The sequence below is a fragment of the Haliotis rufescens genome, unplaced genomic scaffold (genome assembly GCF_023055435.1).
Source record: "Haliotis rufescens isolate VD_foot unplaced genomic scaffold, xgHalRufe1.0.p SCAF_11, whole genome shotgun sequence".
Lineage (NCBI taxonomy): Eukaryota > Metazoa > Mollusca > Gastropoda > Lepetellida > Haliotidae > Haliotis > Haliotis rufescens.
This window is the reverse complement of record NW_025963791.1, coordinates 14,609,700-14,621,732: the sequence shown is the minus strand read 5'-3', so window position 1 is coordinate 14,621,732 and position 12,033 is coordinate 14,609,700. Positions and strand designations below refer to the sequence as shown.

The 12,033-nt window shown below is 45.3% G+C and overlaps 1 protein-coding gene across 3 annotated transcripts in view; it reads left to right on the top strand.

Annotated features, from left to right (window-relative positions):
* LOC124110630 (equilibrative nucleobase transporter 1-like) overlaps positions 1–12,033 on the top strand; it is a 36,914-nt gene that overhangs the window by 19,720 nt on the left and 5,161 nt on the right. For all 3 annotated transcript variants that reach the window (XM_048392281.1, XM_048392280.1, XM_048392279.1), the window contains exons 6-10: positions 1,561–1,653; positions 3,265–3,508; positions 7,579–7,758; positions 8,936–9,037; positions 9,811–10,000. In XM_048392281.1, coding sequence (XP_048248238.1) covers positions 1,561–1,653; positions 3,265–3,508; positions 7,579–7,758; positions 8,936–9,037; positions 9,811–10,000 — 809 coding nt within the window. The remainder of the gene's footprint in view (positions 1–1,560; positions 1,654–3,264; positions 3,509–7,578; positions 7,759–8,935; positions 9,038–9,810; positions 10,001–12,033) is intronic.

The window sequence follows — 12,033 nt, the reverse complement described above, 5'->3', positions numbered from 1 at the left end:
CACATGCATGCACGTCGCTATGTGAGTGAAATAATCTTGAAGACAACGTTAAACCTCATTTTAACCCAACTCACCTCATTCATGGCTGGGTGTGGTCGGGTAGCCTAATGGTTAAAGCGTTCGCTTGTCACACTGAAGACCCGGGTTCGATTCCCGACATGGGTACAATGTGTGAAGCCCATTTCTGGTGTCCCCAGCCGTGATATTGCTGGAATATTGTTAAAAGCAACGTTAAACCATACTCACTCACTCACTCACTCAAGGCCGAGAAGCTAAAATGGGGATCAGTTGGCTACAGTGGCTGCTGAACAGGAATTTAATTTTTTATAATGATTCAGATAATTTACTGCCGATGTTTTATTATGACAAGACAATATAAATAGAAGAACCTGAAAAGAATTACGGTTTGTTTGCCTCCAACTGAAACATGAGCTTTGTCACTCTGTTGTTGAAATGGCCTCATTACTATGACGTCACTTCACAAACAAAACTATAGAAGAATTGTAAGGGACTAGCTGTAATATCATGGACAATAAACTGTCACGAGTTATTCACCCCTACCTGACACACAAGGTGGTGTTGCTTGTGTGGGAACATGGCCATTCGCCAATAGCCATCAGAGGTTAGGTTCATGTTGTTACTGCTCTTCATAACATGACACTAGCCAATTTGAACTGTAATGAACTTTATGACACTCAGGCCGCAATCAGCGGCATTAGAGGTACAGCATTGATCAACATATACGTCACTATATACATCACTATATACGAGGGCCGCTCAATAAGTTTTGCAACTTGGGCATTTGGGTTTACACAAACAATGTCAACTTGTGGCAGGTGTGACACTAGTAATAACATCAGGTTGACGTGTCATAACAAGTTCCAGACACAACAATAAATTAGATGTGATGGCTTCATTCACATAAGCGTGGTCACAATCATGGATTCTCTCAAACATGAACAATGCGCTGTAATAAAGTTACTTACCAAGGAGGAATGCAAAACAAAAGAAATCCATGAATGCATGTGGCCGCCATATGTGAATGTGGATTCGAACAGTTAAATCACCCACCCTACAGCCCAGACTTAGCCCCAGTGACTATTTCCTGTTCCGGCAAATGAAATCTGCCCTACGTGGAAGACGCTTCCAGGATGACGAGGACATAAAGGCTGGCACAGAGGCGTGGTTAGAGGCGGATTTCTATAAAAGTGGTATTAAAAGCTTGAAGGACAAATGGAATAAGTGTATTGTGGTGAATGGAGATTATATTGAAAAATAAAAGATCAAAAGATATTCTGCGACTTGGTCTTATATTGAAGTTGCAAAACTTTTTGAATGCCCCTCGTACAAATATACAATATATATCAACAGATTTATCACTAGCCAATCAGCATGCAGTAAAATTGTAATGCTCGAGGAGAATTAATGAAGGTAAAACTTTAATGTCTGTGCCTCTGTGGGTAATATTAAATTAATCGTCTATAACGCTCCTCAGTTATTTGGACCCCAAAGGTAGCATTGTAGCGAGGGATCACTGTACAATATTTTATGTTGTTTCAGATTGCAAATCTGTTTTCAAGAGGGAGTTCGACAATTATCGGTTTGCTGTGTGGGGCGTTTGACATATCGGCGGCAGTACAACTGGTCATCAAGGTGAACACCTTTGATTAGCGGCAGGGAAGATGTTGCTCACCTGGGCAATAACCCATGTGGCCTTTGTTTTGTAAATGGATTTAGGCCATTATATTATCCGTGTCAGGTCACTGATTTGCCACCCCTGTTTTCATAAAAAATGGATTGTTTTTAAAAATGTACAATTTGTAAATATTTTGTTATTTTTAAAATGTGGAATATAGTGTTCATTCATAAATTTTATTTTGACATTCATAATTCTAAGAAAAGTTGACATTTTCGCACTTGATCCAACAATTATTAAGATCATGGCCTAAGGTGTGGTATCTGAGTGTGCTCTTCTTATTCAACATCTTTTGTTTGCATAAAATATCTCTATGTAGTTTTATCATATATAGTCACAAGTACAACAATATGTTGCCATATGACCACCAAAATCTTGTCTCCTCTGTAACATGAAAACACTCGCAAAGGAAAACAGACATAAATCTACAATACTTAATTATGGCCTGTTGTTTTTTTACATTTGTGATGTGACTTCAGTGAGGATTAAAACACATTTTGTATTGTGTTTTCTCCATGACTGATGTGTTTCCTCATCCTGCAGGGATTCAGGGGTGGGCTCCAGTACCCAGTACTTGCTGTAAGATCTGACGGAAATGAGTATCCGGGGTGTTAAAATTTATGATTCGTCTGATTCTGGGTCATCGTACCTATTGACGTGGATCGTTTATCTTGATAGTGGTTTGGGTGGCCAAGAAGCAGTTATTTACAGACTGCTATGATATGCCTGGAATATTGCTGACTGCAGTGGAAAACAGCATTCACTCATCTGTGGGGCACAGTTGGCCAGTCGTCGCCTCAATTCTGGGTGCTGAGTTGCGTCCCTTGGGCATGCCAAAAACCTGTCATTGTGGTTCCTATCTCGGATTGCCCCAATTATGTTTCTACAGGCCTCAAAGTTTAAATTTTTACCAAGTAGCCATATGGCTACAAGTATTTTGTTCCAGGTAGCCAGTGGTAAAATTAAGTTGAGCCAATAGTGTAGGTAGCCAAAAGCATTTGAAGTTATCTTCTATCAAATAACTACTATTGTATATTAGTGGAAACTGTACTTGATTTTTGTTATTTGTAACTCGAACAATGATGCAATTTATGTTACTAAATTATATAGGTATATCCTTGCTTATCCAATAAACTATCAACAAATATAAAATACTAATTACATTAATATTTATGTATTTCGGTTCATTGTTGACTTCTGGAGGAATTTTTTGCGAGTACAATTAGTAGCAGACATGTTTATTTTTGTGTCTACATATGTGTAGAAATAGAATTTAGTCGCCACAAGATATTTTTCAAGGTAGTCATTTGGCTACCTCTGAATTTTAGACAAGACCAATTGAAATTTAGGTCGCATTGGCGACCATTTAGTCCCAACTTTGAGGCCTGTTCTAGGTTTATCACAACCATACCCTAACTAATGTGTTTCGCCAAAGTGGTAAACGTCTGAGACCTCCATCACTTGGGGCACTCCTCCCGTATGGAGCTAACATGCCGGGTCAAACTGGAATACTGTTAACAGCAATGCTGCACCCAATTGACTGACTGACTCACCTGGTTATGTTACAGATTGCCTTTGAGAGGGGCTTCTCCCTGCGGAACTCGTACCTGATTGTGACGGGTCTTCACAGCATGGTGATCGTGAGTACCTTCTTCTTCCTGCCCCGAGGATTCATCACCAAGCCAGAGGAACGACCCCCGCAAGAGCAGGTGACGTACACGGTGGAGGATGGGGAGGCGCCATCAGTGGTGTTGCTGGAGAAGGCGGAGGAAGCTGGCGTTGTGATAGTTGATGGAAAGCAGCCATTGAAAGGTTTGTGGTCAGCCTCAGGTTATTGGGTAGTGTTCCATCTGTAGAGGAAACCATGACCTTAACATTCATTTAAATACAGTGGTCCCTCGCTACAACGCTACCAATGGGGTCCAAATAATTGGTGGGCGTTATAGACGATGAGCCGTTTAACTGAGGCCGAGGCAGGGGAGCGCGCTCGGTCAATCTCACGATCTTCGCCTTGTCTCACACATTGCAATGATACAAGTTGTTTACCGTTCATAGTGTAAAAATATATATCCATTATGTTTTCGCCGTTTGTTATTATTTACAAGCCTTAACTGTCACATTCAATGTGAATGTAGTCTACTTACATGAAAATATCGATCGATAATGGTAGTAACAGACGCTATGAGTGAAGAGCCAATCACAATTAATTACACAAGTACAGAGTGATTATCGAAGAGCTCAATAGCGAGGGATCACTGTAGAATATATTGCCCTGATACGAAACCTCCCTGTGAAGATTTGGCGAGACCTCTGTAGAAGCTCATGTCAAGTGAACCCTTAGTGAGCTTTGATTGCCCAATTTAACTGAAGGAAGAGTAGGTTCTTGGGCCAATCAGATGTCAGCTTTACAAAACAATTCGGCTTGATTTCTTTACCACCTTGAGTTTGATAATTAGTCAGACACTTGTTGGTTAATTCCGTTTGCCTAGTTTTCCAAATACATACGGTTAAAGCACTTGTGTCACGCAGAAAGAAACTTGATAATAAAAATAATAGTCTGCATGTAAACATAACTCCATACATAATGTAAGGTCAAAGCACTTCAGTTTTCATTCTCAGCTCAGGACCAGAATTAATGCCAATGATTTCCTGATCAGTCTTGACCTCCAGGACTGCCAATTCCTCAGGTTCTAATTCACTGGTGTCCACTACTAATGGGTGGTCCTCCCATTTGGTATTTCAATGGCCCCTTGGCTAATCACCTGCATCACCAAAACAGTAATCCCATCCAGATTCATCAACTATGCTCCTTCAACAGGATTTTGGGATCAATGGTGAGTCGGACCGCACCCAATCACACCGACTTCAGTTCATAGGAGGCGGGGGGCACGGATGGCCCAGTCATCTGAGGCGCCGCAATTCGCTGTGCAGAGTTGCGTCCCTTGGGCACGCCAGAAACCTATGGTTGTGGGTTCGAATCCTGGTTCGCCCCGATTATGTTTCTAGGTTTGTCAGCACCCTACCCGTGTTCGTGGGTTTCACCGAAGTGGTAAAAATCTCAGACCTGCATCGCTTCGGGCTTTCCTCCCACATTAAGCTGACACGCCACGATATAACTTGAATACTGTTAAACGTGGCGTTAAACCCAACTCTCTCACTCACTCATAGGAGGCCTATTTCAGACAGGCGTGGACCTCCTAATGGTTCGTCGGGACAGATGGTTCAAGATGCCGCGCATCTGATACCTGCCCTTGAGCAACCCCTCACACTTCTCCAGTGGCAAGTTCTCTTGGGACTACTTATGTCGGCCCAGGATCTGACGATCAGAGGATGTCTACACCTGCGTCCTATCCAGCAGTTCCAAGTTCCGCCATACATCAGACATCAGGATCCTTGCGTATCCATCAATCTACTGCCTTACCTCAGGTCTCATCTCAGTTGGTGGACGATAGAGTCGAACGTCTTAGGAAGAGTCTTCTTAACAGCTGTCACCAACGTCACACCTGTTCATAGACGCCTCTCTACAGGGTTGGGGCGTGCATCAAGAGGACCAGATGACTTCATGGCTGTGGTCCGACGTGCAGCGCACATGGCACATAAACAACCTGGGGTTGGAAGCGCTCATCCTGGTTATATCACACTGGCTCCGGAACAGCCAACTCACCATCTCACCATCTCACTCGACAACATCACATTGATCTGGAGTCGGTGGACCAAGGAAAAACTCACTCTCACGCCTTGCTACTGCAGACATTCCGATTGTTCCATCTGGTGGATTGCTTGGGCCTGCAATTCCTGGTCCAGCATATCCCAGGGTGTCAGAACATCTTAGCAGATGATCTATTCAGGCCAGACGAAGATGGCTCTTACAGAGTTTGAGCTTCTTCCCAAGGCCTTCAGTCTCATGTGTCAGCATCTCGGACATCCAAAACTTCTGGGGACTTTAATGACAATATGTTGCGCTCTTTTGAATCCTTTAGTGTGGAGACCGCCTCCGTAGTCTAATGGTAGAGCGTCCGCCCGGAGAGTGGAAGGTCCGGGGTTCGATCCGCAGCCGCGTCATACCAAAACACGTTAAAAGATGGTACTTGTTGTTACCCTGTCTGGCGCTCGGCATTAAGGAGCTAAAACAAGGACTGGTCGGCTCGGAGTCAGTATACTGTGTCTGAGTGGGGTATCCATGTTAAACTGCGGCATGGTATCTCAGTGAGCTAGCACTATAAATCGGCATCAGTCCGGACTAGTACAAGCAGCCACACACACACACACACATACACGTGCATGCACGTCGCTATATAAGTGCAATAATCTTGGACGCGACGTTAAATCCCATTTCACCTCACCTCACATTTTGTGTGGACAAACATCCAACACCCACTGCAGCGTCCCCTAAATACTTGGCCAAATACCTGTTATATCTGCACAGTATGGGACACCTCAAAGGCAGCACCATCACGACCTACCTGGCGGCAGTGAAATTTGTGTTGGCAGTTCTGGAACCTTGGTCATATTTTTAGAACTGCCAACATGGAGTGAATGGCCACCAGGTAGGTCGTGATGTTGCTGCCATGGAGGTGTCGCATTCTGCCTTGACGATCAGAAGGCCCGCTCCCTATCACATGCATGGGTCTGAACGTGGTGCTTTGTTTTCTGTGTGGACCTCCATTTGAGCCTTCTCCACGCAGCTTCCTTCTATGACCTCGCCAAGAAGACGACCTTCCTCCTGGCTTTGGCTGAAACAGAAAGGGTCATCGAGCTACACGCACTCGACATCATCCAGGTCCACTTTGAGCACATGGGGCAGGGAGCCGGAACTTCAATGGCAAGAATCAACTCCCAGGGTCTTCACCATCCCACCTCTTTCCTCGATTGTGGGTATTGAAGATGAGGAGGAACTCCTTCTGTGTCCAGCCAGGGCTCTGAGGGTTTTTATATTCCACTTCAAGACACAGTGTGGTGCCTGGAAATGGCTTTTCATCCCCATCTCGCAAGACATGCACTACAGAAGTCAGTCAACACCATCTCCCTATGGTTATGCGCCGTCATGCTTCAAGGTTATGTGGCCACTGGCCTCGATCCTCCAAGGGCCAACAATCCTCATGACATCAGGGTGTTTGCTTCTACGATGACTCTAGACAGCAACTACTCCATCAGAGCCACCATGCAGGACGTGCCCTTGGAGGACGTCAGAGTTTTGGGCCACTAATATCTCCAGTTGTCCAGAGGTGGACAGGTAGGCTTTATGCTACTTGCATTGGCTTGGTAAGTCAGTTTTTAGACTTTAGCATATGCTATTTTCTATTACTGTCTTTTACTGGGATTTCCTTATTCTCTCGGTCTTACCTTGGACAGGACTGGTTTTTGGGTTGCCAATCTTTACTAGAGCTGCGTTGGATGGTCGTCTGGATGTCTTCGAGGGTTCTTGAGCATCACATCTTAAGGTATGCCCACCTCCGTACCGTCTGATTCAGATGCATTAAGGAGTAATGCAGGATAAGTTAATTTTGTTTGTAAAATCTAAATCTTTTTTACATTTGTATACTTATCCTGCATTACTACATCTAAGGGACCACCCGTCGCAGAGCTGTGTCCCCACGATGTCTTCAGATGTTGCGATCTGGCAATAATGTGAAGATGTGTGACGTCATCACTTCCGTGGGTGCTACGTGATGGGGATTCAAACAACTTTTTTTTAGCTGGATCTCACACAGCTTAGTTTTTCTGTAAAAAAAAGGATTAAGAAAAAAAATTATGTAGATTTTATTCATGTTAGAGATCCAAAGTTTACAAACAAAGGTAACATTCTGAAACACAACATGGACTCAGAACCGCTTCTACTATGATCCGCTCATGGCTGAGCATTGTATTGTCTGTCCTTCCAGAGGAGAGCAAGGCCCCGCTGACGTCCCCGCCAAAGCTGCCAACACTATTCAGCTGCATTCTGTCATCATCATTCATCCTCCATGTCCTCTGGCTCAGTATACTGCAGCTACGCTTCTACTACTTCCTGTCATCTCTCAACCCCATCCTCAACGATGTCCTCCATGGGGACATGGCCCAAGGTAAGACATTCCTGTCCTTTCTCAATCCCATCCTCAACGATGTCCTCCATGGGGGTGTGGCCCAAGGTAAGACATTCCTGCCCTTTCTCATCCCTACCCTTATCAATGTCCTCAATCTGTACGCGGCCCAATGTGAAATATTCCTCTCTGATCCCCACCCTCATCAATGTCCTCAATCTCTATGTGGCCCAAGGTAAGATGTTCCTCTCTGATCCCCACCCTCATCAATGTCCTCAATCTCTATGTGGCCCAAGGTAAGCTATTCCCCTCTCATCCCCACTCTCATCCCCACCCTCATCAATGTCCTCAATCTCTATGTGGCCCAAGGTAAGATGTTCCTCTCTGATCCCCACTCTCATCAACATCCTCAATCTCAACATGGCCCAAGGTAAGCTATTCCCCTCTCATCCCCACTCTCATCCCCACCCTCATCAATGTCCTCAATCTCTATGTGGCCCAAGGTAAGATGTTCCTCTCTGATCCCCACTCTCATCAACATCCTCAATCTCAACATGGCCCAAGGTAAGCTATTCCCCTCTCATCCCCACTCTCATCCCCACCCTCATCAATGTCCTCAATCTCTATGTGGCCCAAGGTAAGATGTTCCTCTCTGATCCCCACTCTCATCAACATCCTCAATCTCAACATGGCCCAAGGTAAGCTATTCCCCTCTCATCCCCACTCTCATCCCCACCCTCATCAATGTCCTCAGTCTGTATGTGGCCCAAAGTAAGACGTTCCTGTCCTCTTTCAATCCAATCCTTATAAATGTCCGTAATCTGTACGTGGGCAAAGGTAAGATACTCCTATCCTCTGTCAACCCAGTCCTCAATGACTTCCTCATGGGGACATGGCTCAGATGCCTTATTCTGTGACCTCCTGTACCCTGTCTGTCCAGCCAGTGATCTTCCAACACATTATGTTAACACAAAAATCAACACATTAATGTTATCACAAAAATGTCCAACTATAGAACGAGACTGAGCAAAGTTAGTTATTTCATGTTCAGGGGTAGAAACTAACCGTTTAAGTCCACAAGTCCTTAAAATGATAACATATAGCAAACCCCTTAAAAATGACAAATTTCTACTGGTCCTTATGCTACCTTTACTATTGGGCAGTATGGCAAGGACTATAGGACTAGTGCCAGTTTCTAACGCTGCATGTTGTCTTTCAGTGAGTTACTACACAAATGTGTCGATGTACATGATGCTGGCCGGAATAGTGACGTCTCCGTTTGCTGGAGTTGTCTATGACTGGCAGAAAGGATTCTTCAACAGTAAGTCACCATAGGGCACACATACCATTGCACAATGCACTGCTACATAGGTGTGGAAGGTGCGGGTAGCTTGGTTGTGGAAACGTGTGGGAATCATTGCTAGGTTTGTCGTAGGAGGCGAGTAAGAGGATGTTGCTAATAACACCCACCAGTGGTTTGTCTGGACCAGTCAGTGTTATTTACAGGCTGCATTGTCATATGCGGAATGTTGCTGACTCAAGCATTGAAAAACATACACACATTAAACGGTTCAGATTTGCTTCCCTTACCTGCGCAAGGATCCCAGATCACCATGATGATGATCCTAGGTTTGCAGCACCATACCAGTGCTTGTTGTTTACACAACAATAGTAAACATGTAAGACGTGCATCACGTCTGACTGCATTAAGCTGACACTGTTCAATGTTGTCACTCACTCACTCACTCACTCACTCACTCACTCACTGTCAAAATTTTGTAGAATGATGCTCATGGTGTCAATAACTAGATTGTCTGGTCCAGACTCAATTAATTACAGATTGTCATTATATAGTTGGAATATTGCTGATTTTTAAACAACATACAAACTTTTCCATCTATCTCCTTCGTACACTTTTTTCATGTTCAATATATACTCAGTATATATTGCTGAAATGGAAAAGAAATGTAGTATATATTGCTGAAATGGAAAAGAAATGTTGTATATATTGCTGAAATGGAAAAGAAATGTAGTATATATTGCTGAAATGGAAAAGTAATGTGGAAAATATAAGTAAAATATTCTTCCCCCAAGACAGCAGATCCAAGCTGCGCCGGGACCTGATGCCATCTGTGATGCCGCTGATGACGGGGACGGTGTTGGGGTTGTTGGTGACGGTGTTCTGCATGATACCAGCAAAGCAGGTCCTCTACCTCACCTTCATCACTGTGGTCTTCTTCCGCTCCTTCCTCTACTGCATGGGAGCCGCCTTCATGGGAGCCGTGTAAGTCTTGACACTTATAGCATGGGAGCCGCCTTCATGGGAGCCGTGTAATTCTTGACACTAATAGCATGGAGCCGCCTTCATGGGAGCCGTGTAAGTCTTCACACTAATAGCATGGAGCCACCTTCATGGGAGCCGTGTAAGTCTTGACATTAATAGCATGGAGCCGCCTTCATGGGAGCCGTGTAAGTCTTGACATTAATAGCATGGAGCCGCCTTCATGGGAGCCGTGTAAGTCTTGACATTAATAGCATGGAGCCGCCTTCATGGGAGCCGTGTAAGTCTTGACACTAATAGCATGAAGCCGCCTTCATGGGAGCCGTGTAAGTCTTGACATTAATAGCATGGAGCCGCCTTCATGGGAGCCGTGTAAGTCTTGACACTAATAGCATGGAGCTGCCTTCATGGGAGCCGTGTAAGTCTTGACATTAATAGCATGGAGCCGCCTTCATGGGAGCCGTGTAAGTCTTGACACTAATAGCATGGAGCCGCCTTCATGGGAGCCATGTAAGTCTTGACACTAATAGCATGGAGCCGCCTTCATGGGAGCCGTGTAAGTCTTGACACTAATAGCATGGGAGCCGCCTTCATGGGAGCCGTGTAAGTCTTGACACTAATAGCATGGAGCCGCCTTCATGGGAGCCATGTAAGTCTTGACACTAATAGCATGGAGCCGCCTTCATGGGAGCCGTGTAAGTCTTGACACGAATAGCATGGAGCCGCCTTCATGGGAGCCGTGTAAGTCTTGACACTAATAGCATGGAGCCGCCTTCATGGGAGCCATGTAAGTCTTGACACTAATAGCATGGAGCCGCCTTCATGGGAGCCGTGTAAGTCTTGACACGAATAGCATGGAGCCGCCTTCATGGGAGCCGTGTAAGTCTTGACATTAATAGCATGGAGCCGCCTTCATGGGAGCCGTGTAAGTCTTGACACTAATAGCATGGAGCCGCCTTCATGGGAGCCATGTAAGTCTTGACACTAATAGCATGGAGCCGCCTTCATGGGAGCCGTGTAAGTCTTGACACTAATAGCATGGAGCCACCTTCATAGGAGCAGTGTAAGTCTTGACATTAATAGCATGGAGCCGCCTTCATGGGAGCCGTGTAAGTCTTGACATTAATAGCATGGAGCCGCCTTCATGGGAGCCGTGTAAGTCTTGACATTAATAGCATGGAGCCGCCTTCATGGGAGCCGTGTAAGTCTTGACATTAATAGCATGGAGCCGCCTTCATGGGAGCCGTGTAAGTCTTGACATTAATAGCATGGAGCCGCCTTCATGGGAGCCGTGTAAGTCTTGACACTAATAGCATGGAGCTGCCTTCATGGGAGCCGTGTAAGTCTTGACACTAATAGCATGGAGCCACCTTCATAGGAGCAGTGTAAGTCTTGACATTAATAGCATGGAGCCGCCTTCATGGGAGCCGTGTAAGTCTTGACATTAATAGCATGGAGCCGCCTTCATGGGAGCCGTGTAAGTCTTGACATTAATAGCATGGAGCCGCCTTCATGGGAGCCGTGTAAGTCTTGACATTAATAGCATGGAGCCGCCTTCATGGGAGCCGTGTAAGTCTTGACATTAATAGCATGGAGCCGCCTTCATGGGAGCCGTGTAAGTCTTGACATTAATAGCATGGAGCCGCCTTCATGGGAGCCGTGTAAGTCTTGACATTAATAGCATGGAGCCGCCTTCATGGGAGCCGTGTAAGTCTTGACATTAATAGCATGGAGCCGCCTTCATGGGAGCCGTGTAAGTCTTGACATTAATAGCATGGAGCCGCCTTCATGGGAGCCATGTAAGTCTTGACACTAATAGCATGGAGCTGCCTTCATGGGAGCCGTGTAAGTCTTGACACTAATAGCATGGAGCCGCCTTCATGGGAGCCGTGTAAGTCTTGACACTAATAGCATGGAGCCGCCTTCATGGGAGCCATGTAAGTCTTGACACTAATAGCATGGAGCTGCCTACATGGGAACCGTGTAAGTCTTGACATTAATAGCATGGAGCCGCCTTCATGGGAGCCGTGTAAGTC